The sequence below is a fragment of the Phaethon aethereus genome (assembly GCF_964289735.1).
Source record: "Phaethon aethereus genome assembly, chromosome: 8".
In the NCBI taxonomy this organism is placed as follows: Eukaryota; Metazoa; Chordata; class Aves; order Phaethontiformes; family Phaethontidae; genus Phaethon; species Phaethon aethereus.
In genome coordinates this window covers 14595696-14614306 of record NC_138584.1, presented here as the reverse complement: position 1 = coordinate 14614306, position 18611 = coordinate 14595696, and the positions used below count along the sequence as shown (strand labels likewise).

The 18611-nt window shown below is 36.7% G+C and overlaps 1 protein-coding gene across 1 annotated transcript in view; it reads left to right on the top strand.

Annotated features, from left to right (window-relative positions):
- The window catches only part of AGL (amylo-alpha-1,6-glucosidase and 4-alpha-glucanotransferase), a gene marked incomplete at its 5' end in the record, with an annotated part of 37189 nt that extends 21998 nt beyond the window's left edge, over positions 1–15191 (top strand). Inside the window, 12 exons of the mRNA XM_082002932.1 lie at positions 632–765; positions 1920–2095; positions 4077–4179; positions 5453–5678; positions 6118–6229; positions 6582–6717; positions 8588–8700; positions 10463–10674; positions 11247–11344; positions 11850–11937; positions 12026–12159; positions 13585–15191. Of these exons, the coding sequence (XP_081859058.1) occupies positions 632–765; positions 1920–2095; positions 4077–4179; positions 5453–5678; positions 6118–6229; positions 6582–6717; positions 8588–8700; positions 10463–10674; positions 11247–11344; positions 11850–11937; positions 12026–12159; positions 13585–13702 (1650 nt within the window). The 3' untranslated portion in view covers positions 13703–15191. The remainder of the gene's footprint in view (positions 1–631; positions 766–1919; positions 2096–4076; positions 4180–5452; positions 5679–6117; positions 6230–6581; positions 6718–8587; positions 8701–10462; positions 10675–11246; positions 11345–11849; positions 11938–12025; positions 12160–13584) is intronic.
- Between the last annotated feature and the right edge of the window lie 3420 nt (positions 15192–18611).

Here is an 18611-nt window from a genome sequence, read left to right as displayed (position 1 = left end):
ATTTTGCAGTGAAACAAGGATGGTGAAGCTCCAGAATCCTGAGTCCCAGACTCAGATCTGCAGTCATTTTCACTAGTGGCCATACATAATTTAGCCTTCTGATAATTTTTCTATCCCTGGTCTCAAGCTTCTCTCTTGAGTCCTGTCTTTTTCATGAGAAACCTCCTTCCCACACTTGGGTTGTAGTGATGCCTTTTGAGCTGCAGCTTTCCTTTGCTACTCAGTTGTAATAACTCCTTTGTGATAATTTGTTGTTCCTACAAGACTAGCAAAAAAACCTCTTTATATAGTTCATGTTCGTGTCCATTTATGTCATAGTACAGATACAGTACAGATTTTTCTCTACTACTTTAATAATTAGAGTTTATCTCTCAGCTGAAATTTTGGAGCAGGAGGGTACAGCAGTTCTACCACAAATATCTAGCATGAACAACTTCTTAGACATGAATGACTGCAGGCTAGTGGTGTTATTAATAACTGAAGATAACCTCATCTTTGTGGTGGTCAAGCATAACCTGGGTGCAATAAATGTACAAAAACTATGACAAATACTCTTAACTAGATGCATCCTGAAAGCACTGTTTTTTCAATCCTAGTGTTATCAAGTTCTAATTACATTGTCTTTTAATAGGTTGGTAAATGGTTGAAGGCCATGTTCGTCTACTTAAAGAGAATTCCACGTTACCTCATCCCATGTTACTTTGATGCCATATTAGTGGGTGCATACACAACGCTTCTGAATGTGGGATGGCATCAGATGTCTAGGTATGCTTGGCATATCAGAGCTATAGAGGTATCTGTATATATTTGCACCTTTAAAGTTTTATCAGCTGCATAATGTAATTTGAATATTTTCATACTCGTCCAATGTAAAAGGGTAAAATTGGTAGTGAAGACCAAATCCATCTTCCAGCAGTGGTGATTTGGAAGGCTGAGGGTTCAAGTGTCTATTCAGGTTTGAATTTATAACTACTGTGCAGTAAGAGGAGGAGACCTTAAGCCAGCATTTCTTTGCCAGGCTTCAGAAACCCTTTTTGCTGTAATTTTAGTACAACTGCAAGGATTCCTTAAAGTTCAGGGGAAAAAGAAAATTCCAGAGTGTACTTGATGCTGATGCTTTGTTCAACATTTCTTCTCTAACACGGCTAAATATCCTTCATTAACCGAGCACTTTGCTTAGTTCTCAAAATAACTGTTTAATTTTCAATGTCTGCTCCTCCTTTGTTTCTTGGGAAGGGGATGGAGATTGATTTAATGGATGCTTTATTCTCACTATGAACATTCTGAACAAATCAGTTTTGTACAATTGTTTTGTAAAAATACAGATGTTAAAATGGGAATAGAATTTAGTATGGCTGTGAAATCATGTGGGAAGTAGTATATTTTATGAAAAAATGGCTTGGAGATGAATTAGTCAGGAATGCAGGTTGCATTATTTTAGACAACTTGTTAACTGATATATTGGTTTACAATTTTCTTTTATATATGAATATATATAAAAATGTGGTGATGTTAAAAATACTATGTTTGACAGAAACTTTTGTTCATAATAAAATATCTTTTATCATATTTTTGAGGTCTTAGGCCTGTATATAGGCATCAACTAAACTAAACCAATTTCTTTTTTTACTCTTTTCCCCAGAAGTATTTGACATACACTCCCTTTGGCATTAATAAATTAAAATTTAAGGCTAACATTGGGCACCCATTTTGGGGAAAAAAATTATTTACAAATTAGATCTTGTGTACAAAATGAGGTAATATTATACTAATAAATACTAATATTAACTCATTGTTAGTTTATTATATTTATTATGCATAATAGTTGGAATAGTCTTCTGTAAATGAAAAAGGGCACATTTTATAGACTGATACTGCTGAATGTAAAATTATTTTAATTTAATCATGTTGAATTACAGCTTTGTGCAGAATGGATCAACATTTGTTAAACACCTTTCCTTGGGTTCAGTCCAGATGTGTGGGATAGGAAAATATTCCTGTCTGCCAGATCTGTCTCCTTCCTTACATGATGTTCCCTATAGGCTGAATGAGATTACAAATGAGAAAGAACAGTGTTGTGTTTCCTTGGCAGCTGGTAAGTGAGAACAACATTTAAAAATGTTTAAAAAACATTTAAAAAAAAAAAAGCGCCTTCCAAAATAGTTAGACTGTTTTTAGTAACTATATTAAAATTGTCTCCGTTGTGCTTGGGATCCATATGTCAGCAAGCATGTATAAAATGTAGGTAGCAGTTTTCTTCACTCTTCCCATGTGTTTTAACTTGTGTTTAAGATAAAGATTTGCAAATGTTAAAAATACGGGAGTTCTGTCTAGCAGTACTTCTTGGGGACAACCATTTTGTTACTGCTATTGATGGGTGGGGCAGCTTATAAACACTTTATTTTAACTATATCCATTCTTATCATATATGGAGATCTACAAGTATGTTCTCTTTCTTTCCAGAAGACTTGCTTGAGATAAATATACTTGACATAATAGGTTTTAGTTCATCTTTTTTAAACATGAATTTAAGACTGAACTGTAATGGAGTACAAGGGTGAATTTACTGTTTACAAGTTCTCGGAAAAAGAACCATTAGCAGACCAGAAGAATGCCTGATCTGAAACCATCTCCAAAAGGAAAGAACATAAAAGCAGTCAGCAAAGAGTGTTTGTACCTCTGAATGTTCTGCCAGCATTTGGCAGTCTTTGAATTGGGCACTTTCCTATGTCAAAATTATTATCTGCTGTGTTTAGTGGCTTAGAATGAATTTATTTTTGTTCTGAGTTGGCCCATTCCTTTTCTGAAACCATAGAAACTTTTAACATCCACAGATTCTATGGCATCTGTCTCACTGGGGTGCTTATTTCCTTCTTCTTTTTGGCATCTGTCTTTCTCTCATGGAATTTTACGGCTTTTTGTTTCTGGTTTTTAGTAACGTTCCATTTGCCTGCTTTAGTGTTACCTAGAAGCAGAGAGGCACAATGTTCCCTTAAATTGGTCATAAAGATTAATTATACTAACGGGTTTGGTTTTAAATATTCCCTTCACATATTCACGGATGTTGCATCTGAGATTTCTAACTTGTACATGGATTGTAATTCTCAAGTGCTGTTGCCATATACTATAAAATTGCAGAGGTGTGGAGGCCATATTTGAGTATTAGCAAATACTTTGGAAAAGTAAGTGGTAGAAGGTAAAATGTTTTTCTGTCGGGCATGCACAAGAGACTGCTGTTTTGAAACTTTACCATATGGAATTTTTTGTTAGATTGAAAAAGTTAATAAATGGAAGAAAAAAACAAGGATGGACCTTACTGTTATAATTATTATGCTTTATCAGTCAGACTCATTCTTAAAGTTACATGTTATAATGTATGCAGTTACTGCAGATGTAGTTCCAGAAGCTGCTGGAAGAGTGAATCAGGATTTCTTTTATAGTGGCTGAGAATAATTTTGGGCAGAAGACATTCATAGCTCTCCAGTCTTACTCCCTTTATGCTACTGAGATGGCATGGCTTTCATATGTAAACTCTTGGCAACAAAGTGTTATAAATCTTGTCATAGTTATGGGGTTTTGTTTGTTAGTTTTCTTTCTGCTTCTTTTAATTAAAGGATGGCACTTGGTTAAATTATGAAGTGATTTAATAAAAATTTAAATGTGACTGTTACTGATATGAGAAATTCTGTTGTGTGATCTTGAAATTCTAGAAGATACTGCTCTAAAATGATAAATTTTATTTCATTTCATAAAAAACTTGGTCTAGAAAATCATTTAAATATCTTAATCTAGAAAAAATATAAATGTGAATATCTTATTTCTGGTTATTTTATACATACATGTGTGCTTGGAGTTTTCTGATGTATCAATAACTGAGATGAACAGTGACATCTCAAGCATTGGAACAGGCTGCCCAGGGAGGTGGTGGAGTTACCATCACTGGAAGCGTTCAAAAAACGTGTGGATGTGGCACATTGGGACATGGTTTAGGGGTCATGGTGGTGTTGGGTTAACAGTTGGACTTGATGACCTTGAAGGTCTTTTCCAACCTTAATGATTCTGTGATTTCTTTTTAGGTTTACCTCACTTTTCATCAGGAATTTTTCGCTCTTGGGGAAGGGATACCTTTATTGCACTGAGAGGTCTAATGTTAGTTACTGGGCGCTATCTAGAGGCAAGGTAAGACTGACTTATTCTTAGTTCTTATTGGTTTTGCAGGTAATTAGGAAAAATGGCACGCTTTCAAAACCTGAGATGACACACAAGCTGTTAGAAACAGTTGATGTGCAGTATAAAACTTTAATGGACCTAGACAGATTTGGGAGTTCTTTCTAAGTGGAATTAAAAATACTACTTAAATGATTCTCTTTTTGCTTTCTTAGCACTGATATGAAGCGGATGTTCTGTATAGATAAGGTAGTTTTAACCCCTGTAACACTAGTGCTTGTCCTTCAAAGAAAAAAAAAGTGATTGTGTTTCACATGTACTTGCATCGTTATTGCTGAGCAATAATTTTTAAATTACTTAAAAATTCGAGATAGGAAGAGAATACTATTTTTATCTGAAATGTATGATAGCCTATTTATCATGACTTTTTTTTCTGTAACAGCCAATATTTGTCTATTAATACTAGAAATAAGCTAATTATTGATTGTTACAGTCTGATATCTGTTTGTAAATGTTTAACCTGACAATGAGCCAGATGTAAGCTAAATCTATTGATTTGATATTTCCATTAATCTTTTAATTTGGATGGAGCTTGCCACATGATACAAACATAAAAATAAGTTGTTTTAAATTAGCGTGTGTTTATGCTGTTGTACATTGGGCCAGCTATTACCTTTCTCATGCAGTAAGATCTGCAGTCTACTAGTATGTTTATATTCCCTTTTTAAAGCTAGTTGAAATCCATGTTTTCTGCAAGGTATGCGCAACGGTTCTCAAATGAAACTTCTCATAACCTCAGTTGCTGTCACCTCTCTGTATTTTAATAGGAAATTCCCATCTACTCCTGCCCTCCGTCCCCATTCCACCCCACCCATCAGAATGGATACCAGGGTAATCATAAACAATGTCAATAAAAACCTTCCCTGTGACCTCAGTGGGATTTGGATTTAGGCTCTATGTCACTACCTATGAAAAAGCAAACTAGCTTTTCCGTATTACTAGATGTTGTATGTTTTGTACAAACTGATTTAAATGTATTTACATTGGGGAATTTGTAGGGAATAGATGACTTCTTGAAAGACTGAAAAGATGAAAAGAAGTTCATGCTAAATGAAGTAATGTGTAGCTTTCAATAGCAGACTTTTGGCATCTGTCTTCAAGATTCTGTTTGTCTCCTTGACTTACCTTGCTATTACGGTAAACTTGTATGCTTTGTACTTTATACTTGATCCAGTAATGGCCTTGAGAGTAACTTACTCAAGACTGTGTTTTTCTTTTGTTTTAGAAACATCATTTTATCATTTGGTGGGACTTTAAGACATGGTCTCATTCCCAATCTGCTTGGCCAGGGGACACATGCCAGATACAACTGTCGTGATGCTGTATGGTGGTGGCTTCAGTGTATCCAGGACTACTGTAAAATTGTTCCAAATGGATTAGACATTCTCAGGTGTCCTGTTTCGAGGATGTACCCAAGAGATGACTCTTCTCCTCAGCCTGCAGGCAGTATGGTAAAGTTCACTTCTGATTTAAGTGTTTAACTCAACTATAAATTTTTAATGAAAGGATGTAATTTTTCTAACAACAAGAACCTGTCACTGTCTGTTGTTTATGGTGAAATTTGATTATAGCACAAGAATTCCGTATTTTAGGCATTTCTCACTACATCTGCATCGCATGATTAGACGGGTGCAGGGGGTTGGGGATGCGTAAAAAAAATCCATTGGATTCTAAATTTTTTTTGCTTTTTGTCTTGAAAAAATGTTTATGTTAAAGACTGTGTACAATGTATTGTCATTGACGAAAGATGCTACAGAAAATGTTAGATGATTTTCTTTTTGAAGTATCATAAACTAATGCTAAGAATTGCTACTATTTGCACATTAGATAGAGCCTTTCTACTAATTTTTCTTCTTGCCTTTCACATATCCAAACATGCAATCAACTTAGGATCAGCCACTTTATGAAGTAATACAGGAAGCAATGCAACGACACATGGAAGGCATAAATTTCCGAGAAAGGAATGCTGGTCCGCAGATCGATCAAAACATGAGAGATGAAGGTAACATATATAGAACACTTACTATGCAATTCAAAAGATGATGATTATATTTTATATTTCTTTAGCTATTGAGTATAATTTGAAAAATTAAATTATGTTTAATGCAACTAAAACTATATTATTTTAAATACATTTAAGGTTTTAAAAGTGCCTAATTAGATGTTTATTATCAGCAACCATTGATATGTTACGGTACGAGTTATCTTGAAAGAAAAGTTCACTTAAAGTACAGTTGCCTTCACAGAAACCCACCTCAGATCTCTTGTTGGAGGTTTGGGCTGGGAGGGAGCAGTTGGGTGGTTTTTTTTTTGTTTAAAATACAGACTTCACATGTAATATTCTTGCTTGGCAGGTTTTAATGTAACTGCAGGTGTTGACCGTGAAACTGGTTTTGTCTTTGGAGGGAACCGCTTCAATTGTGGCACTTGGATGGATAAAATGGGAGAGAGCGACAGAGCTCGCAACAGAGGAATTCCAGCTACTCCAAGGTGCAAAATCCAGGCTTCTGGGGGCATTTTAAAATTATTTTTTAAACTGAATTTCTGCTGCAGAACTACTATGCCTTCCATGAACACATCTGAGAGGTGCTCTCTCAAACATTCTAAATGTTTCTGCCTACTGAATATTAATGGTCTTTTTTTTTTCCTTTGTACTTGTTTGAAGAAAAAATGTATGTTCTTACTGGGTGAAGCCATCAGCTTCTGGCATGGTCTTAGCTCCCTGCAGAGAGTCGACTTTTGAGTTCAAGTAGTGAAATATAATATAGGAAGAACTGTATGCTTGTAGTACTAGCAGTACTTTGGTATTTAGATTTATTATAGGAGATATCTATTGGAAACTATTGTGTTGTTTGAATACTTCGTATTTAGAATTCAAAAATATCTACATCATGTAAGTTTTTAAAGTTGAAATTAAATATAGGCTCTTTGCTATCTGCTAGCAGACTGCTGCAGGCATCCTTGCTTGAGTTTACTACAGCATTAGTTTCAAATCAGTTGTCATCTGTGGGTGAGAACTGAAGGAAAATATTATCTTGCTTTTGATAAGTCAGGCATTTTAATTGGGAACCAGAAGAGGTTGAGGTACCTGCTCTGCTAAATCAAGTGATCCTGGAGAAAAAATTTACATCAAGCAGGCAGTTAAACTCAATATGATATAATATGAAATTTATGCATACGGTGATTATCTGAATATCACCTGAAAAAGAAGCAAGTCCAAGAAGTGCATTTAGTGCTTATTTTCATGCTTCACTTTTGACTTGAGTGATCTGTTATGGCAGAAGTATTACCTAGGTTACCAAAGTGCATGTGGAGTTGAGAACCTCTGTACTGAACACAGTTTTAACATCAGAGGGCTAAGTTGTTTGGGGCTGATCTTCTCTTCATGTTCTAATCACTGGTATAAAATTAGCTTAAATCTATGCAAATGAACTGGGTACAAGAATACCACTTCAGTCTATTGTACAGAAAAAAAGTATCCGTTAACCAGTTTACAATCAAGTTTGTTCCCTGACTGTTAGCTGATTTAAAAAACCTCACCTCATTTCTCTCACCTTTCCTCAGTTGTTTCTTCATCAGATGGAATCCTACTGATCTAAATAAAAGTAAATTGACACAGTCTGCTTATGCTAATGTTCTTTTCTCTTACTCTTGGACCTTCATGAAACTCAAAAGTACCCTGTAAAACTGGGTGTGCCTAAAAATGGCAGATAACTTTATCTACGCCAAAGCTTAAGATAATGCATCTAGGGGAAAAATAGTCTAAACTATGCCTACATAGTGCTGTCAGAACTGAATCACAACACAGGAAGGAAATCAGAGTCATTGGTAGCTTTCTGAAACCATATCTTAATGTACAGCAGCAGCCAAAAAAGCTAATAAAAAATAATACTGGGCATCATCAGTAAAGGTTTTTAGAACAAGACAAAGGGCATCATTTTGCCTCTTTGTGAAACTTTGCACCTGCAAGATGCACTTGTATCTTGAGTATTATGTGTAATGTTGATCTCAAGAAAGACATAATAAAGGGTGATACAGAGAAGGGCACCTAGCTGACTTGCAAGAAGAGATTGGGATCTCTAAGGACTCCTCGTTTTCAAGAGAATATGGGTGAGAGAGGTATGACTGAAGCTTAGAAAATCACCACAGTAGTGATGATGATGGAGCTGTTATTCACAAAACACTGCAATGCTGTAGAACATTGGGATGCTCATACAGGAGAAGTAGGGGAATAGTAGGAGAATAGGGAAAAATGAAGTGTCTAAATAAGATACTTACAGATTTTTTTTTTTTTCAGTTACTGAATTTTAATAGCGTCCTTGACGTAATTCTTGGGCTTTTTTTATCATTATTATTTTAGAGATGGCTCTGCAGTGGAAATTGTTGGCCTTTGCAAGTCAACTGTTCGCTGGTTGCTGGATTTATCTGGGAAAAACGTGTTTCCATTCCATGGAGTCACCGTAAAAAGACATGGTAAAAACAGGCACATCTCGTAATTGTATTACTGGAGTATAAAAATAACTAAAACAATGAAATTATGGCCTTATAACATCAAGGATTATTATCAAACTATTCAAGAAGGTTTAGGGGCAAAAGGGGAAAAACTTGGGAAAGTATCTTGTATGAGTAAAATCTTCTCTTACTACAAAAACTTACTAAGAGTTGATATTGTCTTGTCAATATTTCAAATATTTTATTCCATGTATTAAGGTGTGGATTGCAAAAGCATTTTGGAGCCTAAAAATACCATTTCTCAAAATGGATGTGATAGGATTATTATGTATTAGGATGATACACATCATTCATTTCAAGAATGCTTCTTGTACAAGAAGCTTCATTACAAGACACTTTCTCTTTCTTTTTTTTTTTTTCTTTTCAATATTCACAACACAGAAACCCTCTTGTGAATATTTACATAAATATCTTTACATGTCCCTTATGTTTCAGAGGGATACTGCTCTGGTTACAATCTTACTTTACTTTGAGCTTACCCAGCCCAAGTGAATATACATGCTCTGCAAAATATTTTTACTGTTCAGTAAAGGATAATTAATTGGAAAACAATTAATTTCATGGTTCTCTTATTCTGTTTTAGAAAATGCGAATGTAAGTGTTTGGATTTTTTTTTTTCCTGCTGGTCCTAGACAGTACGCACTCTGAGGTCATGAACTTACCTGTGACTTCAGGATCTCTTAAAATATATGGCTTTAGTAAGACAATTCAGAATTCAGTATACAGCAATATTATAATCCGTTGATGTAGAAATAATATTTATAGGACTTGTCTTTTGTTCCAGAACCATAAGAAACGTTTTTAGATTCAATGTGATGGTGTATACTCCCTACTGTTGTTAACCTCATGTAACTCAGTTTAAATTTCATTCATCTACTGATGAATCTATTTTAAAACCAGCTTTAATTTACAATCTATGCCTTGTTTCTTAAGAGCAGGCTTAGTGTTAGAGTTTCTAGCGTTTTTTGTTCCTCTGGCATTACTGTGTTTCAATTTTCGTAGTATTGTCCTTTTTGCTATACTCCAGTTGTAGTTTAATTAAAACAGGTAATATTCCTGTACTCATGTAATGGAAAACTAATGTGCAATTCTTCACTATCTTTGGTTCTCTCATAAAAGCATTGCTTATTTAAGATGTATGTGTATCTCAGGAAGATATCCCTAGCACAATTCTGCGGACTAAAACCTGATGTTTTTCTAGTCTCACTTGAAGTTTCGGTGAGCTGTTCCTGTGAACTGTAGAGTTGGCCTAAACGTGGGGAATGACCAGCTGGAGAGAGGTCATCCTAGGTCTGCTCCTGTTGTGTTGTCAGGAATTCAGGAGGAGAAAGCTTTTAGAAGTCCTAATGTTTTGACACTCTTTGAAGTCTTCAAAATAGCAAGAACATGTATAACAAGTACTATAGAAAAGCTGACAAGTTACCATGCTGAAATGTCAATTAAAATTTTAAACTTACTCAATTAAATATTTACTGTAGGTTACAGTGCCTCATACTGTTTGCTCCTAGCTAATTGCAAATTAGAAAATGTGTAAAAAAAGTTCTGTGTTGGAGTTGATCTGCATTTTGCAATGCAAAGACTTTTTTGCAATGTCTTTATTGTATTAGGGGTATCTTATATAAAACTTCAATAAGCAAAACAGTAAAAATAGATATAAGCATACTTCTGGTGTTACCATTGTGGCTGTTTCCAGAAAATAAAACCTGTATGCAATATCTTACAGGAAAGGAGGAGACTATCACGTATGATGAATGGAACAGAAAAATTCAAGGACACTTTGAAAGGCTGTTCTTTGTCTCTGAGAATCCAGCAGATCCTAATGAGAAACATCCAAATCTTGTCCACAAACGTGGAATTTATAAGGACAGCTATGGAGCTTCAAGTCCGTGGTGTGATTACCAACTGAGGCCAAATTTTACAATAGCAATGGTTGTTGTAAGTGAGGGGGAGTGGGGGGAAGCATTTGCACTTAAAATTTTCTTTATTATTGAACTAAGCTTGCATTGTAAGGTTCAGCTGCATGGCATTCTATCACGAACATATGTTGCTTAGAATAACTTCTTGAAAGCTTTTCTTTTCCATGCATTTAATATTGGTCTTTCTTGGAGTATGTCCTAAAAATACATCCTTGACAGGACTTACCTAAATGAAACTGCTGTCCAGTGTATATAGGACAATTGGCAGTGTTCACTGTATTCGGAATGTCTTCTAAGGTTAGGTCTGGGAGGCCGCTTTTCCTGTCAAATTAGCCAAAAAGCATGGGTTGTTTGTCTTTATCAGGTTTTTAAAAAGCTTCCGTAATAATACTTGGCAAGTATATTTAAAATAAAACAAAAATTAAAAAAACATTGGATAGCTTCTGTCTGCTTGCTTTCTCTGACTTGTAGGTTCCAGAAGTTGATTCAATAATAAAAAACTTAGACTTTTTGTGGTCTTTAACACGTGTGTACAGTCTTATGTGTGTACATGCACAGAATTTACTCATTAAATCTTTATTATTTTATTAGGCCCCTGAGTTGTTCACACCTGAGAGAGCCTGGAAAGCTCTGCAGATAGCAGAGGAAAAACTGCTTGGTCCATTAGGCATGAAAACCTTAGACCCAGAGTAAGTATAGTAGAGATAAGAATAAGTGTTAATTACAAGACATGACAGTAGGAATTATTTGACACGTGGGGGTAGTATTTCTCTTGTTAAAATCCTCATGTAAACCTGTGAAATAAGGCTGCAATAAATACTTCCAGAACAACTGTTTTGCTGTTTTAAAGCTACATGCAATTCCTTTTATTTGTGTAGACAATCACCAGGTGTCTTTGGATACTACACAGTAAGCAAGTCAAATGTGCAATCATGAAAGATGTTGGACTTGCATCTTTTATACATACTTAATATATGATACGGTGTATACGGCTACAGTTTGAGTAAAAGCGTAAGGGCAAAATTATGAATTCAAATCATTCCAAGACATTAACCATCTGCCTAACTTAATTAACATTAAATGTAAATGCCATGACAAATTTTTGTCTCACTTCTGCTTTCCATTTGTATCATTTCCATATGTATCATTTTTCTTAAGGCTTTGTTTGCATAATTTATTCTTTCTTTCTTGCAGTGATATGGTTTACTGTGGAATATACGATAATGCTCTTGACAATGACAACTATAATGTAGCCAGAGGTTTTAATTATCACCAAGGACCTGTAAGAGCCAGTTTCTTCAATTTTAGAAAAAGTCTGTCACCTTTTCAAACTGACAGCTATAATAATAATCTTTTCATTCTTTGCTTAGGAATGGCTGTGGCCAATTGGATATTTTCTTCGTGCCAAATTGTACTTCTCAAAGCTCATTGGTCCGGAGATACATGCAAAAACTGTAGTTATGATTAAGAATGTTCTTTCTCGCCACTATGTTCACCTTGAAAGGTAAGACACCAGTAGCACATTCAAAATAATCAAGCTAGTGATATCCACTATCCAATTGCATGTAAAAGTACAGATCTATAATATAAACAGCATCTCTTTTCTACATATAAATTTCACCACTATATGTGCTATTGCAGATCTCCAGTCAGGTGTCAAGTACAGCTGAGATCTATAAAAAGCACTAGATTGCAGAATTACTAATACTTACCCACGTAAAGACTGCATGAAATAAACCTTATGTAAAAATCAGGATCTAATTTCATGCAAAAAATTAATTTTCAAAAAAAAAGTTGGTGAGTTGTTTTTAAAAAATCAAAGTATTTCAAAACTGTGCAAAATAAAATAATTAAAGGTCTAGTAGTGACATTAATATTGTGGCAGATAAGCTGATGCAAAATATTGATAGGATTTCTTGTGTTATAAATGAGGAAGATAGTATGACGGTATTTCAAAATCTTAAATGTTCCTTTGTATTTTGAGTTGTCCCTCTTAAAAAAAACAAACCACCAAACACACGCTATTTTTCCCTGTTTTGTGTCTGTTATATTTTTAATTCTTAAGGATTTGAGACAAACAAAACCAAACAAAACAAAGATCTTGTCCTTGATATCTCTTCCATATAATCTGTTTTGCAGTACATCGAATATGCATTTATTTGTACCCAAAAGAGTAACTCATTAGGACTGGTCATGACAGCAGGGTTTGTCTGACCACAAGAGGAAGAAAAGGGATTTGTTAAGCAACTTTTTGCCTTAAGTAGTGTCTTGTCCCAGTGTCTTTGGGTATTAGTGTTTGGTAGTTGGTATTACCAAATAAGTTGCATTTTGGTAACATTCTTTGTTTCTTCTGCCTTACAACTGAAGTAGTGTACTTTTACTCTGTTTTGATATTTCATTTGTGTACAGAATTAATAATGTAGGCTCAACTTATGAGTATTTCTGTATTTATGTTAGTTTGTGGAGGGGTTTAAATCCTATGGAGGGGAAAAAAAGGCTTATGTAGTCATGCTGACTTCCAGCCATTATCACTTTTTATCGCCATAATCCAGTTTCAAGTGTAGTTTGAATACCATTCAGTTATCTCAAAGATCACTTGTATTCTTCCAACTGCAAAACTACCTGAATGAGAAACAGGAGCAACATGCCACTAGTGTAAGTTCAGATATTATTAGTGGCAGAGAGTTCACTTTGAAGGAGAGGCAACCCCACAAAAAACTACAATTCCCAGCTGCAGGGGAAAAAAAAAAAAAAATTAAACTACATCTCAGTTACTAAAGAACATACTGTGCCTGTAGGACAACACACCTTTAGTCATGGTTTTCAGTTTCCTACAGAGTTAATCTTATAAAAGATTTTAAAATTACATGTTCTTTTAATTTCAATGTATAATCTAACAACAATACTCATTTGTTTTTTCTTCTATCAGATCATCCTGGAAAGGGCTTCCAGAACTGACCAATGAAAATGGACAGTATTGCCCTTTTAGCTGTGAAACTCAGGCCTGGTCGATTGGTGTTATCCTTGAAATCCTTTATGACTTGTAAAAGTTTATTTTGATTGATTTGATGAAACTTCTGTGGTCTTATTATTGGGCATAAATGAACACTTGGCTTATTCTGCAAAGGAAATATCCTGTTCTGCACAATCACTTAAGCTGCATCCTGGCTTTCAAAGATGCTGTATGCCAGCAGCTCCTAGGCCCTATAACTGTGTGGGCCTTGGGTTGTTTTTTGAAAATCAGGCCATGACAATAAAACAAAACTGCAGTGCACACTTGATGCAGAAACTTTTAGTAAGGAGCAATTTTAAGAATATGCACAAACATAATTTTTAGCTTTGGGTTTTTTTAGACTTTTCAAATCAAAATCTTAATGTAACAAAGTGAGGTGGCTCTTTCCTGAGCTAAAAATAAGTAGCACAGCTCTTATGTTTTTTGTGTGGTGTTTTTTTTTTTTTCTTTGTCTCTTAGAGTAAATGGATGTTTTGCAAATGCATGCTTAAAGGGGAGTAGACTAACCTATAGCTTTCTGAGTTTGGTATACTTTGTGCTGTAGCGAAGGCATAATATGTTGTCTCTGAACTGTACTACGGGGATTTTTTTTTTGTGTTCAGTTGAACACTCCATTAAGCAGCCACAGAAATAAAGTTTACGAATACTGTAATAAACCAAACTTTGGTTATAGATAAAATTTTCAAAAACTTTAAACTACTTTGAGAGTTAACTCAAGCAATAATGAGGTAATATCCTATGCTAATCCATTTTTAAATTTATTTAAATACTGGAGGCCATGCAGCAAACCTGTTTCTTCATTTAAATCTGGTTTTGACCATGAGGAATCCATAAGAAACATGTGCATGTGCTTACAATGCATAGCCTACAAAGTTAAGGGAGGCCAAAGATACAGAAGTCAATGTGCTTGACTGCTTAATTAAATTAACTTATTGAAGAGGTATGGTCACCTCAGCCCTTTATTCTTAGGAAAATCCTGGCTCTATTGAAGCAGGTGGAGACACTTAACATCAGTGGGAAGAGATATTAGCCTACCACTGGAGAAAATGAGGTTTCAAGGCCTTTTGAAATTACACCAATAAGAATAAGCATGCTACCTCTATGTGTTGTTCTTTGGGAGCAGCATCCAGTGAACATGATGCAAAACACATATGTTCTTTCATATTTGGATGCCTGCGTGCCCTTACTGAGTTCAGTTCAGTGTTCCCAAACTGAAGGGTGGTTGACAGAAGTGCAGTTGGTAATTCTCAACTCTATTCATGTGTGTTTTTTTTTTTTCCATCCTAGTGCAATAAACAGGCAGAGAGTGAGGCTGGCAACACTTCCCACATCACGGCAGACAAACTGATATTGCATTTCTTAATGTTAGACAACGTATGCTGAAAAATTATATACAGGATGTAATTATAATGCACTAATAACACGTAGGTCAAGATTTTATTATATGTGTATTTTCAAGTTTCTGTACCCTGTCTAAAGTACAGTGCAAGTGTGCTGTCTTGTTCAGGAAGATGTGTTATAGATAGATACATTTAAGGGCAAGTTAATAGGCTGAAGATCAATGAATTGTAAGAAGTGGCTATATTCACACTGTTTATTTGAAAGGTTAATAAGTGTTTGAACGCTTGCCCAAGTGTTCAGTACTTACAAGTTATGATTAGGGAAGTGTTCAGTACTTAGAAGTCACACTGTACCTCAACTTTCGAGCTGCTGCAGTACATGGGTTGGGAAATTTTTATTTTCTGACACAATGCATGAGACCTGTCATTTGATCAAAAATGTTACTGAAATGTCATGCATGGTCTATTTTTTTAATGTGCAAGAGGCATATAAAGTATTTTTCATAATGTACTGAACTTTCAAAATTTCTTGATATTGAGGTTTATGTCCTACTGTATCACTAGCTTTTTACTGTTTTCCTGGATAATTATTGCTTGTTTATTATTTCCAGGTATGTGTTATAGCTCCTGTGATTTAGAAAGGAGGAACAATATGGCAGAATAAATTGTTCTTACTTCATGGAAACATTTTTAAATTGGAAGCGCAGCTTAAGAGCTATGACTGTTGAAAAAGATTTCCACAAGGTGTCAAATTATATACACTGGGAATAACAGTCTTTCAGTGTTGGTAAAAAAAAAAGTGAGAAATTATTCATCAGAACCTTCCTACATTATTACAGATGACTTTCCATTATTTTGCGAACTGCACTGCTGATAGAGACTGCATATTTGTCACTGCTAGGTGGTTTTTTCATATTAATAGTAAAATTTTAAAGATAAATCACCATTGTGTACACAAATATACATATGTTACGGAATTTCTAAACATGCCCATTTATAATGTTGCTTCTGCACTGATTAGCCTTAGTGACAGATAAATGTTTTAAATAGGAAAAAAATATGTATCATATTGGTTGACTTTGCTGTTAAGTAGCAACACAAGTAAGATTTGAGGTTATAACTGTTGGAGGGTGGTTTATTGATTTTGTTTTATTTTTGTTAGGGTTGTTGGTTTTTTTTTTTTTAATAACAAAGCTACTCAACACTTTGTCAAGCCGGACAGTTTAAAAAATGAAGAGGGAAGAAAGCAGTGTTAAATCTGGCACTTACGTGAGCTGGTATTCATCCAGATAAACTCTCTACCTAAGTCATTATCACCTAGAAATAGCTGACTTATGTTGACTGATCCTGAACTGTATTTTCATGCATTAGTATCATTTGTATTATGTACTCAAAAACTTCTAGTAATGCAAAGATATAATCAGGAAAATAGGTTATAGAAATAAACTAATATCTTTCAGAAATAAACTAAAGAACTTAGTAAGAACTGTGAATCCATTGTGTTCCAGTTGGTGTGTCTTGATCTATATGGTATTCGGACATCTTTTTTTTTTTTTTCTTCCAGTTGAAATAATTTTGACTGTTACCAGTGTTTGTACAGTTAATGGCTCTTGATTTATTCAAAGATGATTAACTTGAGAATTCAAGTAAAATAATGTATCATTCTCACACTGCGTGTTGTAATGTAAAATGGAAAGATGAGTTTTAAATGTGTCTGTCTAGCACAGCAACAACTGATTTTAGAAAATGTCATTATTCATTTATTTCTGAAATGCACAAAATAAAATTCTTTAATTCAGAGTTAACCTTTTCATGTGGTTGGTTAGAAAAAAGCCAAACACTAGAGATGCTGCTGCTTTGTTCAGTTGCTGGTAATTTTACACACAGGGGAGAGATCATGAACACCTCAGGTCAAATATTAAAACCAAAAAGTGCTAACAACAATAATCAACTCATTAAAAAAAAACCACATAAACTTGAGTCCTATACACAGATTCTTATGTTAGTGTCAGTCAGCTGTCACAGCTGGGTTTGAGTGGAACTGGGCTAGAAGAGCTCTGCATGTCCCTTCTCCTATAAATTACTATGTAATTTTAAGTCATGGCATTGCAAATTCTCTAAGCGAACAGTCCTCAGGTATACTGCTTAACAGCTGCCCAAGTGCTACACAGTCATTAGTTAACTTTCTGTGCAAAAGATCTATCACTGCAGAGGAGGGATTTCACTTTCCAGCTGTGCTTTGTAAAAATCAAAGTCTGACAGCTCAGGTGCATGGGGTAGGAAGAATGTTTTGCAACTCCCCTGTTTCATAGCATGCTTTATAAAATCAGGATTTTTCTAATCCTCTATGCAAACATTTTCTTTAAGAAAGTAATTTCTCTTTTCCTCTTGTATAATACTTTTAATGACATACCCTATTTAAAAATTGCCAAGGAGGATGAGGGTGGGTAACCTCTGCACCCTCACGGCAGCTAAATGGAGCAATAAATGGATGGAGTGTTAGTGGTGACGGGGCAGGTTTCTGCTGAATGCTGCTTTTGAGACCGCAGGTAGCGATAAACGCACCTGTAGTGGGGATCCTTGACATCTGCCCGCGTTACCGTAGGTCACCCCCGAGAGGCAGCTGCTCTCAGCGCCTGCGCCAGGGCTTCCCTTTCCCAGGCGACGGCGGGCCGGAGCGCGCTCTAAGCGGGTAGCCCCGCAACCCTCCTCGGGGGCCGCGGCTTTTGCGCCGGGCGGCAGCCCGAGCCCCAGCGCCTCAGTCTCCGGCTGAGCGCCTGCCGCGCAGCGGGAGAGGCGAGGGGCGCGGTGTGGGCGCAGACTGCCTGGGGGTCGGACAGCTCCTGCTGAGGCGGGACAGGCGGGGGTGGGAGCCGCGCGTGGGTGCTGTGGGCCTACAGCTAGGGGTAGCGCCCGCTGGGCCCGGCGGCGGTGGGAGCCCGGTCAGTTCGCTGGCTCGGCGAGGCCCGGGACGGGAAGCTGGGCCGCAGGGCCGGTGTGCGCCTCAGCGGCGGCGGCGTGCGAAGCAGCGCCAAGTGGGTGACCATCAGGCTGGTAGAGGTGCAAATAACCATAACCGTGTGCTCAAACCAGCCTTCAGCTGCGTCTGCCATTTGCTGCGGCTACTGCGCCGCTGGGCATTAGTTAACTTTGAGAAGGCTGTTCGGGTTACTTTCCTGAGCGAGCGTCCCGTTGCGGGCACAGCCCGTGCCTACCCCTCCCGCCGCGGGGTAGCGCCGCGGCTCGTAATCAGGGCGCAGGGACGGGCAGAACACGGCCCTGCTGGAGCGCCGCGAGCCCCGCCCTCAGCGCAGGGAGGCCTCGCGCGCAGCTGCCTGAGGAGCTGTTGCAGCGCGGCTGCTTGTGGGGGAGCTCCAGGGCGGCCAGGGACACGGCTGAAACTTGCGCTGACTGACAGAAAACTTCTTTTTTTGTTTAAAACAAGAAGTGCCTGTAAACCGTAAAAAGGAAGGTGGATCTGCCAGTGAGCGTTTGGTTTGTTGGGCAAACTTGGGGAGCTTGTACACCTGCCATTTAATGGAGCTGCATGAGGGAGTGCTCAACCCTCAGAGTTACTCACAGCCTGTGAAACTTACCCCTGCG